Consider the following 19,948-nt stretch of genomic DNA (forward strand, 5'->3'; position numbering starts at 1 on the left):
TTTCCCATGACATTCAATCACCCTCTGTTGGGCATCTGAGAGGCAGGATGGCACAATGGGGAAGAGCAGGAACTTCGCAGCTGGACAGGCTGGGTCTGAATCCCACCTCTACTACTTACTGGTTCTGTGACATTGAGAAAGTTACTTTCCTTCTCCTCTGCTCTGTGCCTTGGTTTCCTTCTCAGCAAAAGGGGGGTGACAAAGAGTACCTAACTCAGCCGGCCGCTGTAAGAATTACATGAGATGATAGATAGAAAATGTTCAGACCAATATGAAGTAGTACTTCAGTGTTCACGATTATGATTATGATTATTATCTTCTAGGTGCTACTGCTAGGTGCTTTGGGAAAAAAAACCCTGTTTCCTAATCTTTTGCTGATTCCTCTCTTTTCTTTTCCAGGCCTTTGGCCAAAAGCAAGTCCTTCCTCCCACAGTCTGGAATGGAAGTAAGCCGCACACCTAACGAGTGAATAGACAGAGAGGCTCCGCTCAGGATGGTCCTTAGACCCTGTCAGCATCAGATGGGCAACAGGGAAGAGCCTGTTCTGGGGAAGGGATGGAGAGGCTGGTGAGGGACTCTCTAGGCACTCCTTGAAACAGATCCTCCAAAGGAACTTCCTTATTTAATGTCAGCTAGACCCACATTCCAAATCAAGTACAGATCCATATCCTTAATCCCCTATTCTGAAATGCAAAAAGCTATGAAAAGGGAAAGGTTTCCTTAAGTTTGGAATAAATTCAGCTGGTGGAAAACCAGTTCTGACCAGAACTGGTGTGAAAGTATTTATAAACTTCATTTATCTCACCCAGTGTGATTTTTTTTTTTTTTTAATGTTTCACTGCAGAAACACGAATATGTTCCATTACAAGTTGTCTGAGATGCTGCTGGGGACACTAAGTAATATACAATTTATGTACCATATCACCTTTCTAAAATTTGAAAACTTTTGCAATTCCTAAACGCTTCTGGTTCTGTGAGGTTCAGATAAGAAATTGTGCATTTGTGCTAAAACCTATTTCAGAGTCTAACAGGAATGATTTCTAAATTACTTACTATAATGTCAGTGGAGAGGGAAAAGTGAAGTTTTATTAAAAGCCCTTATGTGAGCAAGTTAAGATGGCAGTGGACTTATTACTGTGGGAACTGGGAAGTCTACCTGCTGTCTGAATTTCACTGGGCATCCCATTTTTTTTAATATTACTGGTTCCATTTCTCAGTAGGAAATTCTGAAAGTAAGGCTTTTTTTTTCTTTTTTAAATATTTTATTTATTTATTTGAGAGAGAATGAGAGAGAGCATGAGAAGGGGGAGGGTCAAATAGAGATGCAGACTCCCCACCAAGCAGAGAGCCAGATGTGGGACTCAATCCCAGGACTCTAGGATCATGACCTGAGCTGAAGGCAGTCACTCAACCAACTGAGCTACCCATCTAAAAGCTCAGGCTTTTAATTCAAAGGAATTCTGTGAAGTTTTTTGTCACCAAACATGGAAAACCCCAAAGGCAATGGGAATACCACATTATGTTCACACAGCAAAGAAAGGTGAATCAAGAGAATTTTATCCAGAGCATTGCCAAAGCTATTTTCTTACCCCTTTCTTAGAGAAAGTCCTTGCAATTCAATTCTGCATTGAATCTTGCAGTTAACCTCAGCAAACTCTACAGCAAGGAGACAAATGTATACGGACAGAACGCCAATGCCAGTCTACCAATGGCAGCAGTGTGAAGTGTTATGTTGGAAAGATTCTAAAAGCATCTCCAGGTTTGGCAGAAAAGGATACCGTAATTGAGCCCAATTTCTGCCATGGCTGTTAAAGCATGTAGCAGAGACATATAGGCAAGGTGTTTGCCTTTTCTGCACCGGGGGAAGCTTAGATCTGCACTGTTGGTGGTAAGAGCCCTCTGGGAGAAATGCCAGACTTTATATTTTCAGAATATGTACTCAAGAGCAGGAGATAGAGTCCTTTATTAACTCGCGTGTCAGCAGCATAAAGGGAAATCCTAGAGAATGTCATGCTTACTCCTAAGTCCATGTAAGATGTGATCCAAAACACAGCATAGAGAGAAAAGGTGGAATTCGGCTAAAAATGGTTTTCTACATCAGTCTAAGAGTACCCATGGAGTTGAAAGTAGGGAAGTAATTTCAAATTGCCTGATTAAGAAAAAGGAATGAGCTGGGAGGGTGTGAAATAAGGAGGAATAAGGATGACTTCTAAGTGCTGCTGCCTTTGAGGCTGCTTTGAGGATGAACCACGTTCACAGAAGAACCACGTAACTTAAGTGTCTAACCACGTAACTCAGAAAAATTCTTGGAAGTACCTTGCCAACAGAGAGAGGAAAAGAAGCCACCTTGCCCAAAATGCCGGGGGTTGTCCGGAGGGATGTCTATTGGAGCCTGTCCTGCAAGACAAAAGGCCATGCCGCATCAATGAAACACAGGAAAGAAGTCAAAGGGATAACTAACACAGAGACTTTGCCCTGAAAACCACCCGGGGATTCGTACCTCCCAAGACCAGAGTATCTTGATGCTCCTGGTGAGAAGAGAAGAGGATGCTGGGATTGACATCTTTCGTGCAGTAATGTTCCCATGGTGGGGTTAAGTCTATCACTTTGTCGTGGGGCTGTAGTTCTACATCCAGAGTCACCTGAAATAGCTGAGGATATTTTTCCGGTACATCACATGCATCCAACTCAGGTCTACATAGGAATTTAAAAGAAGATCGGTGAAAAACAATGGGATCAGAATGATGTTCAGCACAGAAACCATTGTAGGTTGACTCAGGTTGACCCTGAGACTCATTCCTAGGGAAAAAGCAATCATTAACCAGTTAAGTGACTTTACTGTCCTGAGCTTGCTTTCCTCATCTAGAGAAAAGAGGAGAGTAATGCCTACTCAAAAAATTTGGATACTACCGCATGTGAAGGCATTCTAGAAAGACGGCTGATAGATTCAGGCAAGGCCAAGTCAGTTGTTAAGATAATGAAACAGCCCCAATGGGACACCCTGAGCTCCTGAATGTCTACCTCCTACCCTGACCCTATCCTCCAGGCTTTAGCCACCCCTCTGAGTTCCCAAGACCACATAATAATAAAGCAACTAAAGTTCATACAGAGGGGTACCCTGCTTCAGTGCTATGGCCTGGCATCGTGTCTGAAGGGTCATCGCTCATAGCATACCACAGATTAAACTGCCATCCCTATTGAACACACAAAGGGGGACGCCTGGGTGGCTCAGTTGGTTAAGTGGCTGCCTTCAGCTCAGGTCATGATCCCAGCGTCCTGGGATCGAGTCCCACATCAGACTCCTTGCTCCACAGGGAGCCTGCTTCTCCCTTTGCCACTGTCTGCCTGTGCTCACTCTCTCTCTCTCTCTCCGACAAATAAATAAATAAAATCTTAAAAAAAAAAAAAGAAAGACACAAAGGGATACACAGATGCAAAGTGTTCATAGTATTGATACTTTGTTTCTATTTTGTTCAGTTTTGTTCCCTCACAAGGAATTTTAGACCTTTCTGTTTCGAGTCTTTGATCCTATTGTGTTCAAGACAAATTATATCCAATTACAAGTTGTAAAATGCAACTCGCTCTCTGTGTTGCTAAGTTACACTCTTAACTGTTCTGCAGCACAGGGTTCCAGGGGTGTTGCAGCATAAAGCTGGTGAGCCTTGGGCTCTTGGCTTCCAGTATTTCACAGCTGCTTATATTGAAAGGGGTGTTCGGTTCAAGCAGCACTCACTTGGTGAACTTTAACACTGTGGTTTCCAGTGGTATGAATCCAGTATGAAACTGAAGCTGGAATATCTGGGTGTTGGTCACCTAAAAATACATGAGAGAAGCACATTACAGTTAGCCAGTGAAAAGGGAATCGGATCAAAAGATTGTATTTTGGGGAGCCATGCACCTTCAACTGTTTCAAAATCTGAGCCTTTGCTTACTATGAATACTAAATGATCTTCCCATTTGGAAACAGCCCAGCATCGTTTCCAGCCTCTCCTCCCCATGAACTCTGCTTGGGCAAATCATTCCCTCCATTAATGTCTCACGTTCTTGCACACTGCCATACTTTGGCTCATTCCATTCCTTCTACCCAGGATGACCCTGCTCCAACCTCCAATCCTTCAAGGGCCACCTTACAAGGTCATATCCTCCCTGTAGCCTTTCTGCAGCCACCACAGGCTAAAACAAACCACTCCCATTATGGCATTCCATCCTACCTCTACTCTGATAGTGGATATTCAGATATGTGATGAATTTCTCCTGCTAAGCTGAGCTCCCAAAGGGCAGGGACATAGTCTTATTCTTGTCTGTCTTACACCCCTAAGGTGATGACTGGCATATAGCATGCACTTAGCAAATATCTGATTAAATACAATTCTGATTAAAATACAAATACCTATTACATTATTCATAATATCCAAGAAGAGGCAAGACCCAAATGTCCATCAGCTGATGAAGAGATTAATGGAAAGTGACAGAGCCATAATGGAATATCATTTGGCCATATAAGGGAATGAAGTACTGATACATGATACAACATGGGTGAATTTCAGAAATATGCTAAGTGAAAGAAGCCAGTCTCAAAGGACCACATATTGTATAATTCCACTTATATGAAATGTTCGAAATAGGCAAGTCTACAGAAACAGACAGTAGATTGGTGGTTGCCTAGGAGATGGAAGAGGGGAATGGGCAGTGGCCACTAATAAGTATAGAGCTTCTTTTGGCCATGACAAAGATGTTCTGGAATTATATAGTGGTGTTGCATAACCTTTTGAAAATACTAAACATAATTGTACTATATATATTAAAATAATGAATTTTATGTTATGTGAATGTTATGGTAATAAAAAATTTAAAAATATAATTACTTAAATCCCACACCCTTCATAGAAATATCTCCTCTCCCTTTGATCCAAGTGGGACACTATAAAAAAGGGTAAAAGCTTCTAAAGAGCAAAGTTTGCTAGAAGTTCTAGGGCTGTCAGCTTCTGGCAAAGTCATCAAGCCAAGGACCAGGAAATCACAACCTCTCTGAGTCTCATTCCCTATAAAATGAGGGGAATAGGCATAAGTAATTTTTAAGACCTCTTTCTAATTCTAAAACTACAAGCCACTCAAACCCAAAGTAATGCCAAGAAAAGATTCTAAAATACTCCTTATATTAAGGGATGCCTTGCTGGCTCATCTGGGAGAGCATGAGACTCTTGATCTCAGGGTCATGAATTTAAGATCCACACTGGGCACAGAGATTTCTTTAAATAATAACATAAAATAAAATATTCCTATTAAAAGCTCAGAAGTGTTTATGCCATGATTCTTCCTGAAACCATACCTTAGCCTGTAGCCGGCTCCCAATGGTTGACCTCAAGTGGTACATGGAAACCACAACATCTCCTTGCACAGTGATGCTCAAGGGAATGAAGATTTTTCCATCTTGGACACGGTATTCTCTTTGAACAGAGACAAAAATTTACATTGAAAGAGTCTAATCTTGTATTATCACATAGGTAGAGTCCTCTGTGGCTTTGGTCAAGGGATCTGTTGCCCAAGTCTGCACCCAAGAACTGTTTCCTATCTTGAGCAGAGTCAGGAGAACAGCCATGGGTGCAAACTGGTTCTCCCATGGGATGCTGTTGGTCTAATGATAGGTCCTCTCTCTCTCCATCCCAACTGGACTTCCAGATAAATTAACTACCCATCCCTACTCTGTAGATGTCATGATCCTCAAATACACCTAGCCATGTTGTAATTGTCACTTAACTTTAAATTAACAGTTAAAGTAGGGATAGAGGGAACAAAAATGTCCAACCAAGATCAGCACAGAAACTGCATTGTTATGCTCTATGAGTATCTTGGATACCAATCCCCAAATCTAACCTATTCCAAACTAACTTCATTTTATGTTACCATCCACTACCTTCTCTCCATACCCCCTACCACCTCCCTCTGGCACCTGCTCTTTATTGTAGATTCTACAACTGCTTTGATTACATCACTGTCTGCCTCATTGCTTACCCAGAAACTTCATTCATCCCTGATTTTTCCCTCATCCTCACTAAATCTCATCAAGGTCATCTCTTTCTTCAATGTGCAGGTCCTCTGTTCCCATCACTGTCTTAACCCTCATTATAGCTCACGCTAGTCCCTTAGCTTGTATCTCTATTTGAGAGGGAGCTATAACATCCTTTGATTTAGCCTTGCTTTTCTATAATTACAACCTACACAGAATTTTTATTTTTTTTTAAACATCAGCTATGTCACAGTAATGTAGTTCTCCCAGGAAGAATATGATCCAACTTATAGAAGAATAAGGCAATTCACAGGAAGAAGTATAGAGATGTAATGACTGGGGTGCCCAAGTGCCTCAGTCGGTTAAGCGTCTGCCTTCAGCTCAGATCATGATCTCGGGGTTCTGGGATTGAGCCCCACATTGCTCTCCCTGTTCAGTGCGTCTCCCCTTCCCTCTACCTATCTTCCCTACATGTGCTCACTCTCCCTTGCTCTCTCTCTCTCAAACAAATAAAATCTTTAAAAAAAAAAAGTATCATAACTTACTTCATTCGTTCAAAATCTGCACAGGTTGTATATATTTTGGTCTCTCCAATCAATACATCACAGTAAGGACGACATCCGTTTCTCTGTTTGTTAAAAAAAGGAACTGGACTGACAGTGATGGACTTAATGGTGAGAGGCTTGAAGTGAGGGCGGTAGGGTTTGTCTGCTAGGAGGTCACACATATAGCCCAGGTATCTGAAACAGAAGATTGACATTCTGTCAGTGCCAAGCACACCAGAAGAAAGAAACGATCAATCTTTGCTATCAAGTCTGTTCTTGTAAATGACTAACTTATAATAACCATTTACTGTGTTAATTTCTTAAACATTAACTGCCAAAAGAGGATGTAGCCAAAAATTTAGGAAAGCTTTTATCTAGTGACATTCCTATATTTCCCCCGAAGAACTGAAAAGGCATATTTATTTAATGAAAAAGCTTGTGGGAGCCTTATACTAGCTCGATATTTGCATATCTGTTCTTATTTGATTGATCAGATTCAATTTATCAGCTAAAGGCTTGCTCTGGCTCTGGGAAAATTTTAGGATTTATCATCAGAAACACTTTCAATGCAAAAAAAGTAAAAAGAGGCAAAAAAAAAAAGTAAAAAGAGGCAATTAAAATAAGAGAAAGGGAGAAATTGTGACTAATGGGAATATAATAAGTCAATTACCTAAAAAGGGTTTTCCTTTTTTTAAGTGCATGACAGCAGTTTAGAAACATCTGGGCCTACTCTGCATCTAGCTTACTTTACCTCCTGTGGGATGGCGATAGCCCGATTCCAGGTCGCTTTGCGTATAACAACCGTACAGCAGGGCCAGGAGTAGAGTAGAGGTTACAGAAAATGAACATAGCACCGACCAGAATTGACGATGCTGCCCGTCCATCCTGCCAAGAAAGATACATAAACACTTTATGTATAAATGTGATTCATTGGACCATAAACAGACATGGTCCAATCAGCCACTCACCACGGAGAAGGGCTGTGCTTGCAGTGAAAAGAGGGGAGAAAAGGGAGAATTCCTCTTAACAGAATGATTTTCAGTTAAAAATTGTGCATTTGAAGACCAAACTCTGTCCCAGATCTTCAAATCACAACACAGCAAGGGCAAAATTATTCTTAGGGCAAAATTAACTCTACTAACCTAAGAAACCACGCAATGTAAGTTTAATTTGTGTATATTTACTGAAAAATAATCTAATCTTCAAAGTAACTTTAATCTCGTAAGATCAGAACTAGTAGCTGAGGTCTCTTGGTTGCAGGCCAGAGGTAGAATACACAGATTTGGGAAATACTGTTTTTTGGAATGTGCTATGTATATATTTCACCCAAGGTATGTTCCTAGAATCAGAGAAAATAAAGAAGATTTACATGATTCAACCACATTCAATGGAGAACTATATGCAGTAACATTCCCGATAGATGGTGACCCAGGTTCTTCTAGAATACTTTAAGTGACATGGAGTTTGCTGCTACTCGAAGAAGCTCAGTCCAGGTTACAAAGTTTTTGTCCTGAGTAAGTTCAGCTTGAAGTTTATTCCACTCAGCGATCCTGATTCTTCCTTCTGTCAGAAAAAAGTAAGGCTACTTCTTTCTCCCTGGGAAAGCCTTTCACATGTCTGAAATATCCTCCCTTTCCACCAACTCTTCTATTTTCGAGGTTAAAAACACACCCAATCTATGACAGCTAATATTATGTGTCTTGACTGGGTTAAGGGATGCTCAGATAGCTGGTAAAATATTACTTCTGGATGTGTCTACGAGGGTGCTTCTAAAAGAGATCAGCATTTGATTCAGTAGAGTGAACAAAAAAAGAAACACCCTCATCAACGTGAGTGGGCATCATCTAATCTCTTGAGGACCCGAATAGAACCAAAAAGTAAAGAAGGGCAAATTTTCTATGTTCTTGAACTGGAAATGTCTACCTTCTTCTCCCCTGAGACATCACAGCCTCTGGTTCTCAGGCCTTGGACTCAGACTGAATTACGCTGCCAGCTTTTTTGGTTCTTTAGCTTGCAGAGAGCAAATAAATTGTGGAACCTTTCAGCCTCTGTAACTGCATGAGCCAATTCCTATAATAAATACATTATATGTTGGCTCTGTTTCTCTAAAGAATCCCAACCAATACACAGTTCCTTTGATTCTTCCCCATTTGATATTCCATTTTCACAGACGTCATTTGGCAAACTTTTTCTGCACAGACTCATTTTAAAACAACAACCTTAAATGTGCTACCCAGATGTGAAATACAAGATATGAGATATACTCCAACCACACTAGAGAGGAAAAGAAATATCTTCCTTATTCTGGACACTATGCTTTTACTAATATAACCCCAAGCTCAAGTACTTTATATGCAGGCTAAGTCACACCACAAGCTCTTATTGATCTTCCTATCCACTAAAACCCCTAGTTCTTTTTCAAATGATGTGTTAAGCTGAGACACAAAAATATTTAATCTTTTACAACAAGATTAGGGACTTTACATTTATTCTGTGTTTAATTTCACATTGTTAGCTTCTGTTAAACAACCAACCTGCAATGGCTTTTAAAATCCAGATTCATTATATGACCTTCTCAGTTCCGAGAAAATTGGTAAGCTTGATCTTCATACCATCATCAATGTTTTTAATTAAAAGAGCAACCAAACACAACCTTCTCCTGGAAGGATGCTGATTCATTAATCACCTACTTTTGGAAGCAGATACTGAGCCAAAACCCAACTCAATGTATAACAGCCTAGCCCAGATTTCTCTATCGTGATTATAAGAAATTGGAAAATGTCTTTCAGGAATCCAATAAACTGTTCCTACTAATCTATTGGCCTTGTTGCAAAAGTTCAGTTGTTTTGATACATGTGTTCATAATGAAGCGATGAGGACTTCTTTTTCCTAAGAGTTTAAAATCATCTGTGCAAAGACTTAGATTAGAATTTTGCCTTGAATTGCCATCAGGTTCACCAGCCTGTAACTTTCCAGGATCAACCTCCCCCATCTTTTGGAAAAATTCCCCTGTCTTTGTTTGCTTGGCACCTCTATTTCCTGTTTTCTCATATTACATAAGGAGTCCACGATTGCTTTTCCAAGCGCTCTCCGGCATTCTGTCACAGAATTTAAGTCTAGAAAGTGGATTATTTTTAAGTACTGTGAAGCTCTTTTCATATCTCACTACCTATCAGCTTGTCTTAATGATCATTGTTACTCCCTTCCTAGCCTGACATCTGTTTCCCTGATAGAGAAACAGAATAAAGGAGTTAAGATTATACCATGCGCCTTAAGCATTTGTTATTGTCCTTATTCCAAGGACAGTTTTTTTAAAGACATTTTTCTTAATCTTCATTCCTTTTAGATTTAGCCTTCTTGATACTCTTACCTGAATCACGGCTCTTGGGATATGTGTCCCCTCCTTTTATCTACCACACAAGTCTTTTTCAAAGTTTAACTAGTTTTTTATGGAAAGATGAGTATATGCTTATTATTTTTAATAAGACAGAAATATACATGATAAAAATAAAAGCTCCCACTTTCAGCTTCAATTTCATTTCCCGAAGACTTGATACAGATGTACGACTCATGCACATCATTTTCCAGTGAGCTAAAGAGCAGCCAATGGTGTCATAATCCTTTGTCTGCTTCTTTTTCTTCTTTGTTGGCTTTTGATTCTTCATGATTGTATCATAAGAACCAGAAGCCTCCGGTATCTCTTAAGCCATCTTTTCTTACAAAGCTGTCAGACTCTGGCTCTCCAAACTTTTTAGAAAGTTCTTGAGTAAAGAGAAAATCACCAGGATGCCTAAAGGCTGCTTAGTCCCTGAAAGTAATCTGTTCTGTTGCACAATCTGCTGTGCCTCCACAAGAAAACCCTTTGGCCTTTCGCATTAAACTTCTACGAACACCAAGTGCTTTTTCTTTGTTGCCAAGAGTCTGAGAACGTGAGATGGAAAGAAGAAAGTACGTTCTTTAGATTTCTTCCCTCTTTTAGCCAACTGGCTCTCAAGGAGGGAGAAAATCATCAGGTAATCCTAGAGCAAAAAAAAATACACCCTGGCATTTCTAGAAGCAATGAATAGTTCTAGTACTTATGCTCAGATTCCACCTGTGTGTCCATTTGTTCATGTATGCAATCACTTATTCAAACCTCTCAGACCCGGGTACAAAGGTAAAGAAGACACAGTTCTTGCCTGTGAGATGCTTATAGACTAGGGCGAAAACAGGCAAATCACCAGATTACGAGGATGCCACAGAAGACATTAAGATATACAGTGGAAATGTCCATACTGGGAAAATACTCATGAGTCAAAAATATTTTACCAGAGTTGAGTTTTAAACAATAGATAAGAAGCCACCAGAGGATAGTTGGGGAAAGGGACCCTAAGAAGTCAGGGGTCAGGAAAGTCATCACTCCCACTAGGAATTGCTATAACATACAATCAATCTATATGACTATGTCCAAGAGCAGAGGAGTCTTCTTATTTCATTTTTATTCAAGCACGAAAAGAAATCATAAATATTCCAATGTGTTTATCAATTTTATTCACACAGAACTTAATGGTATTTCTGCCTGTGTCTACTTCTTCTACTTCTTCTTCTTCAGTCCTTGTGTCTACTTCTTTTATAATACTTAGCACATTCTAGAGGCCCTGTACTATGTGTGTATATCTGCCTCTCTCAAGAGTACTCAAGTTTTAAGTCAAGAATAATAAATTCCTCCCTCATTTTTATATCCCTCACATTACCTAATCCCTAAGTTGGGATTCGATAAATGCTTATTCAGCTTAAATGTTATCTGTCCACCAGTCTGTACAGAGCCAGCTGTACTTGGCCAAACCAAACCCACCTACCACAAATGACAGCAACAATAGTAAGGAAGATTACTCACCAAGCAGTGGACAACACAGACGTTTTTGGGATTCTGTAGTAGCCAATTATACATATTCCGACACACAGCAAAAAGGTTGTGTAGACTGGGGGCCTGCCTGATGGGCCAACTGCACTCTGAGACCTAAGGGCACAGAGCAAAAGGAAATGAATTCCCCAAGCGACTCCTCTCCATAAGGAGTTATCACAACAAACAACTTCTGGAATATGACACCACATTCTCTTTTAATATAGAAGGAAGAGATGGGAATAGGGTCCAAACACAGAAGAGTTATTTAATATAACAATTCCTTAATTAAAAAATTACATTCCACTAAAGGTATTAAAAACACATTTTGAAGTACATTTTAAGTAAAAATAGATCATTTAGGGGTACCCGGGTGGCTCAGTCAGTGAAGAGACCAACTCTTTATTTCAACTCAGGTCATGACCTCAGGGTCATGAGATCGAGCCCCGCATTGGGCTCTGCACTCAGCACAGAATCTGCTTGAGATTCTCTCTCTCCCTCTCTTGCCCTCTGCTCCTCTTCCCCCCACTCCCCTACATCTGGGTGTGCACACACATATACACGCATGTTCTCTCTCTCTAAAAAAATAAAATAGACCATTTAAACTATATGTTTGGATTTTTTTTTTAATTCTGTGAGGTTGCATTTAATTTCTATTAAGTATAAAATGTTTGGGGGCACCTGGGTGGCTCAGTGGGTTAAGCCTCTGCCTTCAGCTCAGGTCATGATCCCAGAGTCCTGGGATGCAGCCCCACATCGGGCTCTCTGCTTGGCAGGGAGCCTCCTTCCCCATCTCTCTCTGCCTGCCTCTCTCTGCCTACTTGTGATCTCTCTCTCTCTCTGTCAAATAAATAAATAAAATCTTTAAAAAAATAAACAAAATAAAATGTTTGGCATGCCTATTATATACTTAATTACAGTATCACCTTATAAATCCTACATTATCCGTAATTTTACCCTAGTTCTCATGAGAACATGAAATGAGCTGCAGAGTAAGCCAAAGATACCCTTGTTCAGAGCTCTTATTTCTTTCTGTCTTTAAAGAGAGAACTCACAACTCCATGGGACAATCCTCAGTATTTTCATTCATCTAATACATGTGTTCCTTTAACTCATTACAGAGCATTGACTATGTTCCTGGAATTCTGTTTGGCTATGAGCTGTACCATAATCATACAAATCAGGTATTAATGTGATCCCCATTCTACAGATGAGAAAACTGACTCTCAGAAGTAGCCTTGTCTAAAGTCATACTGTTGGTCAGTACCAGCAGTGCAACCCAGATCTTCTGAATATAAATCACTGGGCAACAAGAGTAGACTGGTAGAGAGAATCATTGATTCAAAATATTAGGCATGAACCCCAACGGATAAGATATTTACTAATTTAGGTAACAAAAATAAGGAGAAGTTTAGACTTGGGCAAACTCTATGACCTCTTTTAGCTTTTCTTCCTTCATAAAATGTGGTGAGTGGTACCTACCTACCTACCTCACAGGATGTGGTTAGTACATGAGGATGTATTTCAACAGCTCAGCTCAGTATCTGACACACACAAAGTGATTAAGGAAGTTAGTTATTATGATCATTATTGTATCAGGTAACTACCAGTGCAAAGCCCTGGGTTCAGATAAAGTCAGATGTGTTTGAATAAAATGAATGAAACCCTGTTTGATAAGAATGTAGACTTATCTTATCTACCCTGTAGATAAGTCCACTTATCTAAAGGGCCAGATCACTCAAGGTCCGTTAGGAGCTGGGAGAATATTGAAGAAGAGTGACTCTCATCGGCATTTTCCGAAGATGTCTCAAGATCCAGTGTGGAGAATGGCTGTGGATGCCATGAGAGTTGCCAGGGAGACCAGCCAGGAGGCTGCTGAGGAGTCCAAGTCAGGGATGATGGCGGCTTAGGCCAGATGAGTGCCAGTGGGACTTGAGGGATTCAAGAATTAGAGACGAGGTGGAATACCTGTATATGTATGACTTGGAGACTGATCATATGGGGGCAGTGAGTGTGGAGGGGTGTACTTAAGAGATGAGGGGGAAAGAGTCAAAGATGACCCCTAGGTTTCCAGCCTGAGGCTGGATAAAAGGATGGAAGGTGCCATTTACTGAGGTAAGGAATTCTGGAGAAAGACTAGGTTTTTAAGTGGATGGTGTCACCAGAAAATACTCTGAAACACTACCACCGTTGGCCTAAGAAACCCCAAATGTCTCAAATTCCTAATGTTTAACGGTGGGGAGAGGGAGGCCGGAGTAATCTATTTGGTTGCCCTTTTCTGGTAACCAGATAATCACTAGTCAAAATATAAATGGGAAATGAGGTGTGGTCTCTCTAGAGTGGACATCCAAAGGCAAACGCCTGGAGTTTCTTGTTCTGGGGTTGTCAAGAAAGTCCATTCCTTTAGCTAGTTTGTAACATTTTTCTATAAGATGATTGTAGGGTAATGACTCACTTACCTGTATCTTTTGGCAATGATGGCTGTGATTTTAGTAAACAAAGTCGTTGAAACACTTCACATAGCTACCAAACAATCCGGGGTGACCCTCTACTGGCCGTCTGTCAATTTAGACTCTATATCAACTTGCCCTCTTCTACCCAATATGAATCAGGGCTGTGTTTGGTCCATTCTTTACCCCCAAATGGATTCCCCACTGATGTGTTCTCAAGGAACAGAAATGATATATTGATTAAAAAAAAAAAAAAAAAGAATAGTCAGGAAGACAAATTTTGCCATCGGAGAAACTGCAAAGTGTACATTTGTATAAGCTAGTTCTTGTCTCCAGTGTTTTTCTTCCCTTGGTAAGTGTACATTCATTGTTTAAAACCCAAGTTCAAGTGCTCTTTTGTCTCTGAGAGTTTCTTTAACACCCAGAGGCAGAAATCTTCATTAACTTAGGTCTTTGTACACATGTTCTTGTCCACTCTCATCTATTAAAGCTTTTATCAGTTGAACAACAGGGTTGAACCCATGCGCTGGGTTTTCACCTTTGCTTTTTACTGCTTATGACCTGATTAACGTCAGTCAAGTTACTGATCTCTCAGAGCTTAAAATCTCTTGTGTGTAAAGTGAAAATGAGCATTATAAAACTGTTAGGAGAATTAAGTAGCACAACATAAGCATGGTGAATGCCAGCTTATTTTCCAATTGTACTCAAATTAACTGTTTGCATCTGTCTACCCCTCTAGACACTAAGCCCCATGAGAAGAGACACCAAACTTATTCATTTTGTAACCCCAGAGTTGTGTCCATGTGTCAGTTGAATGGCAGGTGCTCAGTAGGTATTTGCTGATTGAATGAATGAGTGAAAGAACAAAGGAATGCACCCCATTTGGCAATCATTTCTTGTGCTGAGATTTGTCCACATGTACAATCACTCAGGGAAGGAACAAGTGAATCAATTTTGTTGTTGTTTTAGGTTGCACTCATGTAAAAGTATAAAAAAACGGTTTTTCCTGGAAGTATTTTTAAACCTCTTAGAAGCTGTCAACCATACAAACACTTTAAATGTCAGTATCTGTAATGAATCTCAGCTAAAAGTTGGCTAAATTGTTCTTAGCACAATAGGCTAAAAGCTCCACAATCATTAAATCAATCAAGTAAATAATATTAATTTAAAGTACTCCATAATTATATATTTACTTGATATATAATTATACACCATTAAGCAAACATACAATTAGAATTTTTTTTAAAGCATGTACTCTGTCTAAAAGGGGGAAAAAAACATTAAGGCATAAACAAAACAAAACAGAAATGTTTTAAGGAATTCAATCACAAGCTGTTTTTGTAGCTCCCTGGGGTTCACAGGTTCGTGCAATAACCACAATCCTTGGGCATGTGACACTTCGCAATGCGATCTCCAGTCTTTCTAAACATCTCCCAGAGCCATAAGTGTCAAGAAACGCCATATGGATTACAGGCTGCCATGATACCACCCAGTGGGGAAAGAAGCCAAACAACACCAGGGCTGGATGCTCCATTTTCATCTCTCCATCACTCCCAGGGTGAGATAAGATGGCGGAAGCATCCCACTTGATGGGCACAAGAGCAAAAGGTACTATAGAGAATTGAACTCAAGAGCCATATCCAGTGTTTTAAGAATCTGTACACTATTTTGGGGAAACAGGGGTCTGTCAGTCAATCATTTCTTGTGGCATTTTATTATTACTAACATTAATCATAACTACCACTTACCAAATGTTTACTATAGGGCAGATACGGCTATGATATTTATTCCTTAGAGCAAACCTACAGAAAAAGTTTCTAAGTATTTGCAAGATAGATATTGGTCTTGTCATCCTTAATTTATACAGAAGAAAATGGTGATTTAACCAGGAAGAGGAGCAGCTGCGATGTGAACCTCGGGTAATTTTTGAAGTTTGAAATTTGTGTATATGCTATAATTTTCATCTCAATAATAAAATAAGAAGAGTCATGTACTTCCTATTCTCTCACACTGCCTGATTGATTATTAACTGCAATTCCCTCTTACATTTGTGGGGTGGTTATGGCTTCAAGTGATGGCTATATTTTCTAAGGTGGAGAGATTCAATTCACCGAAGCCTGCAGAACTAGAGTGTGGGGATCCCTGGCCCTCTAGCTTCTAGGCCAGGGTTTCTTGTTTTGTTTTTTTTTTTTACCCCACCCCATTATTTCCTATCCTTACACTGAAGTCTGGTGGCAGAGGGAGAGATGAAGTAGAAGCTGTAAAATCACTCCTCCCTCTATGGCCAACCCTTCTCACCAACCAGTGAACCAAAACCAAAACACCTGAGAGCTACAGTGACCTCTTTGGTGAGTTCTGGAAGGAAATGAATAAAGAAACAAACAAAAGATTGACCTTTATGAGGTTCAAGTTGGTAGCATATTTCCCCAAAATCAATTTGTTCTCAAAAGGAGTCCTATAAGATCATGTAGCTTAGAAATAGTCAAAATGAAGAAAGATTCTAAGGGAACCTGGGATGATGATGATGATGATGATGATGATGATGATTTAGGTTCCTCACGGGGCTCCTTCAGCATACTTTTCTACCTGGCTGAACAGGGGAGTGAGGACATTCACAGCAGCAGTGGAGTGCTATCAGCATGTAAGAACTTTAGGGCCAGCCTCAACTTAGTACCCATTCATCCAGTTCTCCATCTTTTGCCAACAGCAGTGTATAAAGTGGTGGTCCCTGATACTCTGAGCAGAGCTGTAAATGTGTGCAGAAAGTGAATCAGTGTACACACACCCACAGAGTGGATGGGTGTTTATTTGGGAGATGCTGGAGAAGGTGTGGGCTAGACAGTGGTGATGGTTACACAGCACTGTGAATGTGCTCAATGTCACCAAACTGTATTCCTAGCAGTGGTTGAAATGGTATATATTTATGTCATGTATAGTTTACTGTCAAAAGAGGAAGGGAGGAAGGAAGGAAGGAAGGGAGGGAGGGAGGGAGGACGGGAGGGAAGGAGGGAGGAAAAGGAAAGGAAAGGTGGAAGAGAGGGAGGAAAAAAGGAATGGAGGGCGCCTGGGTGGCTCAGTGGGTTAAGCCTCTGCCTTCGGCTCAGGTCATGATCCCTGGGTCCTGGGATCGAGCCCCGCATTAGGCTCTCTGCTCGGCAGGGAGCCTGCTTCCCTCTGTCTCTGCCTGCCTCTCTGCCTACTTGCGATCTCTCTATGTCTATCAAATAAATAAATAAAAATCTTAAAAAAAAAAGAAAAAGGAATGGAAGAGATGATTAAACTCTCTGAAGCCCATCCATGGGTCTAGATACACAGGGGACTTGCATTTCTTTAACTCAGATTAGGAACACCAGGTTTAGATAATGCATCTCCTTGGTCTCCAGGACTTTAGTGTCAACACTGGTCATTTTTATTTCCTCAAGGTGGAAACTAGCTACGAAGAGTAAGAGAACTGCTGTTCAGTACCTCCTGTGCGATTCTGAATAGACATTCTAGCACTCCCCTTTGAAAGTGGGGCACTCTGACAAATACTGTTTTGAGTTGGGGCCTCTGTCAACATGGAGACCAAACGTAAGTCCTTTTCGAATGTTCTGTTCCACATGCAAATACTAAGAAAACCGCTAGTTGATTATCTCCTGTGATTCCTATCAAACCACGTGGCTTCTAAGCATAAAAGCTAATTACGATACAAAATGACTCCCCTCAGCAAAGTGAAATCTTCCTGGAAACAGCCGCTCTGCCACCACCATGCATCTCCCCAAACACACATCACATAATTAAAATGTAAAGTGACTAAGTTCAGATATACACAGAACTGGACTTCTGTGAGTCTGTAAATAAAACCAGTCTCATATTTGGTCTTTTCCAACACTGGAATTTATGGAAGACTCTGCCACCTACACTACTTTTTTTTTCACTTTTTAAAGATTTTATTTTTAAGTAATCTCTACAACCAACATGGGGCTTGAACTTAACAACCCTGAGATCAAGAGTCACATGCTCTACTGACTGAGCCAGTCAGGCACCCTGTGCCATCTATATTTGTTAAAATAATATTTAATTGCACACCTAACACTCCACTGTCCTGGAAGGAGGAAGAAATAGTTCTAGCCCTCGTGCCCTGAGAGATGAGAACAAAAAAAAAAAAAAAAAAAAAAAAAACAAAAAACAAAACCCTTTCCTAAGTAATGCAACAATGAGATGGAAATCAATTTGTGGTATTAGTGCTGGGGAGAAAAAGGACTGAGGGCTTGAAAAGAGATGTAGTCAAATCTCAAACAGAGCTAAGATTAAAATACTATTTGCATTTGTCTTTAGCATGTTTTGGCTACTCTTTCTTTTCTTTTTTTTTTTTTTAAGATTTTATGTATTTATTTGTCAGACAGAAAGAGAACAGAGGGAACAGAAGGCAGTGGGAGAAGCAGACTCTCTCCTGAGCAGGGAGCCCGATGTGGGGCTCCATCCTAGGACCCTGGGTTCCTGACCTGAGCTGAAGGCAGACACTTAACTGGCTGAGCCACCCAGACATCCCCTGGCTTCTCTTTCCAGCGAGGCTTAAGTGTCTTGAGAAAAAGAACCAAATATTTATTTTGTATCTACGTGTTTAATAATTCTTGGCACATTCATTCTTCTGAGAACCGTGTGTTAGGCAAGCCAGCCACCGTTCTAGGTGGCAATAAGCTAAACATACCTCCTGTTCTTCTAGGGCAAACGAGAACAGCCCAGGACCGATGCTCAATATGTAATTCCTGGTCTTGTGGTAAGACTGTTAAGACTGGTCACAAAATATATAATTATACTAATAGATGCCTTTTTAAAAATACCTTTATAGAGATTGCTTTTACAAATCCGACACAAAGAGACAACCTCATCTGTATGAATGCTTCTATAATGGTATATCTTTATTTACTTTCAGAGCAAAATTTTTCCAGACTATTACAGATCTTTCAAGATCAAATAAAATTTCTATGATAGTCCTTCAGTTATGAAAATGATGACACTGACGGAGTCTCCAAACAAGAAAAAAATCAAAAGATTTGCATCTGAGTTAGAAACAGAATATCTACCCACATTGTTGTTTGATGTTAATTCACTTACTCTGAATTAGGTAATAGATGGAAGAAGAGTTGGAAAGGCAGTTAATTATAGGGAATTTTAAAAAGCTGCATTTAAAATCTCCATTAGAGAATGGCAATTTAGACCTAACTGCTTCAAAATGGTTTTATCACTGCTTCTGAAGAGCTGTCCCCAGGGCAAGCAGGCACAGCACCCAGCATGCTGTTAGCAGTGCAGACTCCCACCACTCTCCCTCTGATGAAATCAGAAATATGGGGCCTGGGTTTGACTAGCACTCCAGGTGGTTTTGTTGCTCACTAAATTTGAGATCCACTGGGTTTCCTCTTGCCTATTCCAGGAACACTCAGAGAAAAGAAAGTCCTTAGCAAAACCCTCTCCTATCTTATTGAACATTAAGACTGGTAGAGGTCTTAGAGAAAATAGAGACCAAACTTCTTGTGTTTTTTACAGATTCAGAAACTGAAACCCAGAGATTATCAATGGCAACTGAAATTTGGGGCAAAATGTGTTCCAGCATCAAAGCTGAGGTCCTGGAAACACCACATGGACAACCAACTAATGTTTTGTTTATTTGAAATCAATTTGCACTTTTAGAAAATCCTTTCTATTTATTAACAGACTCAGACATACTTACAAAACCAATCATATCTAAGGCTAAATCAAAATATTTGAAGATGTTCTTGAGAGAGAAAAAGCCTTCATTTAGTGAGTCACTCAAGAATTCCGTGGCCAGGATGCCTGGGTGGCTCAGCGGGTTAAGCCTCTGCCTTCGGCTCAGGTCATGATCTCAGGGTCCTGGGATTGAGCCCCGAATCGGGATCTCTGCTCATCAGGGAACCTGCTGCCCCTCCCTCTCTCTCTGATTGCCTTTCTACTTGTGATCTCTGTCAAATAAATAAATAAATAAATCTCAAAAATAAATAAATAAATAAAAGAATTCCGTGGCCAGAAATATCAAACTACATCAGATTCAAACCTGAGCCAGCAC

General features: G+C 40.2%; 1 protein-coding gene across 1 annotated transcript in view; it reads right to left on the reverse strand.

Annotated features, from left to right (window-relative positions):
• Positions 1 to 19,948, reverse strand: part of DNAJC6 (DnaJ heat shock protein family (Hsp40) member C6) — a 139,015-nt gene that overhangs the window by 21,896 nt on the left and 97,171 nt on the right. Inside the window, exons 5-11 of the mRNA XM_080801782.1 lie at positions 11,429 to 11,551; positions 7,304 to 7,437; positions 6,553 to 6,747; positions 5,330 to 5,447; positions 3,734 to 3,813; positions 2,501 to 2,694; positions 2,317 to 2,397 (exon numbers count right to left, since the gene is read on the reverse strand). Coding sequence (XP_080657908.1) covers positions 2,317 to 2,397; positions 2,501 to 2,694; positions 3,734 to 3,813; positions 5,330 to 5,447; positions 6,553 to 6,747; positions 7,304 to 7,437; positions 11,429 to 11,551 — 925 coding nt within the window. The remainder of the gene's footprint in view (positions 1 to 2,316; positions 2,398 to 2,500; positions 2,695 to 3,733; positions 3,814 to 5,329; positions 5,448 to 6,552; positions 6,748 to 7,303; positions 7,438 to 11,428; positions 11,552 to 19,948) is intronic.

The sequence above is a fragment of the Martes martes genome (genome assembly GCF_963455335.1).
Source record: "Martes martes genome assembly, chromosome: 4".
Lineage (NCBI taxonomy): Eukaryota > Metazoa > Chordata > Mammalia > Carnivora > Mustelidae > Martes > Martes martes.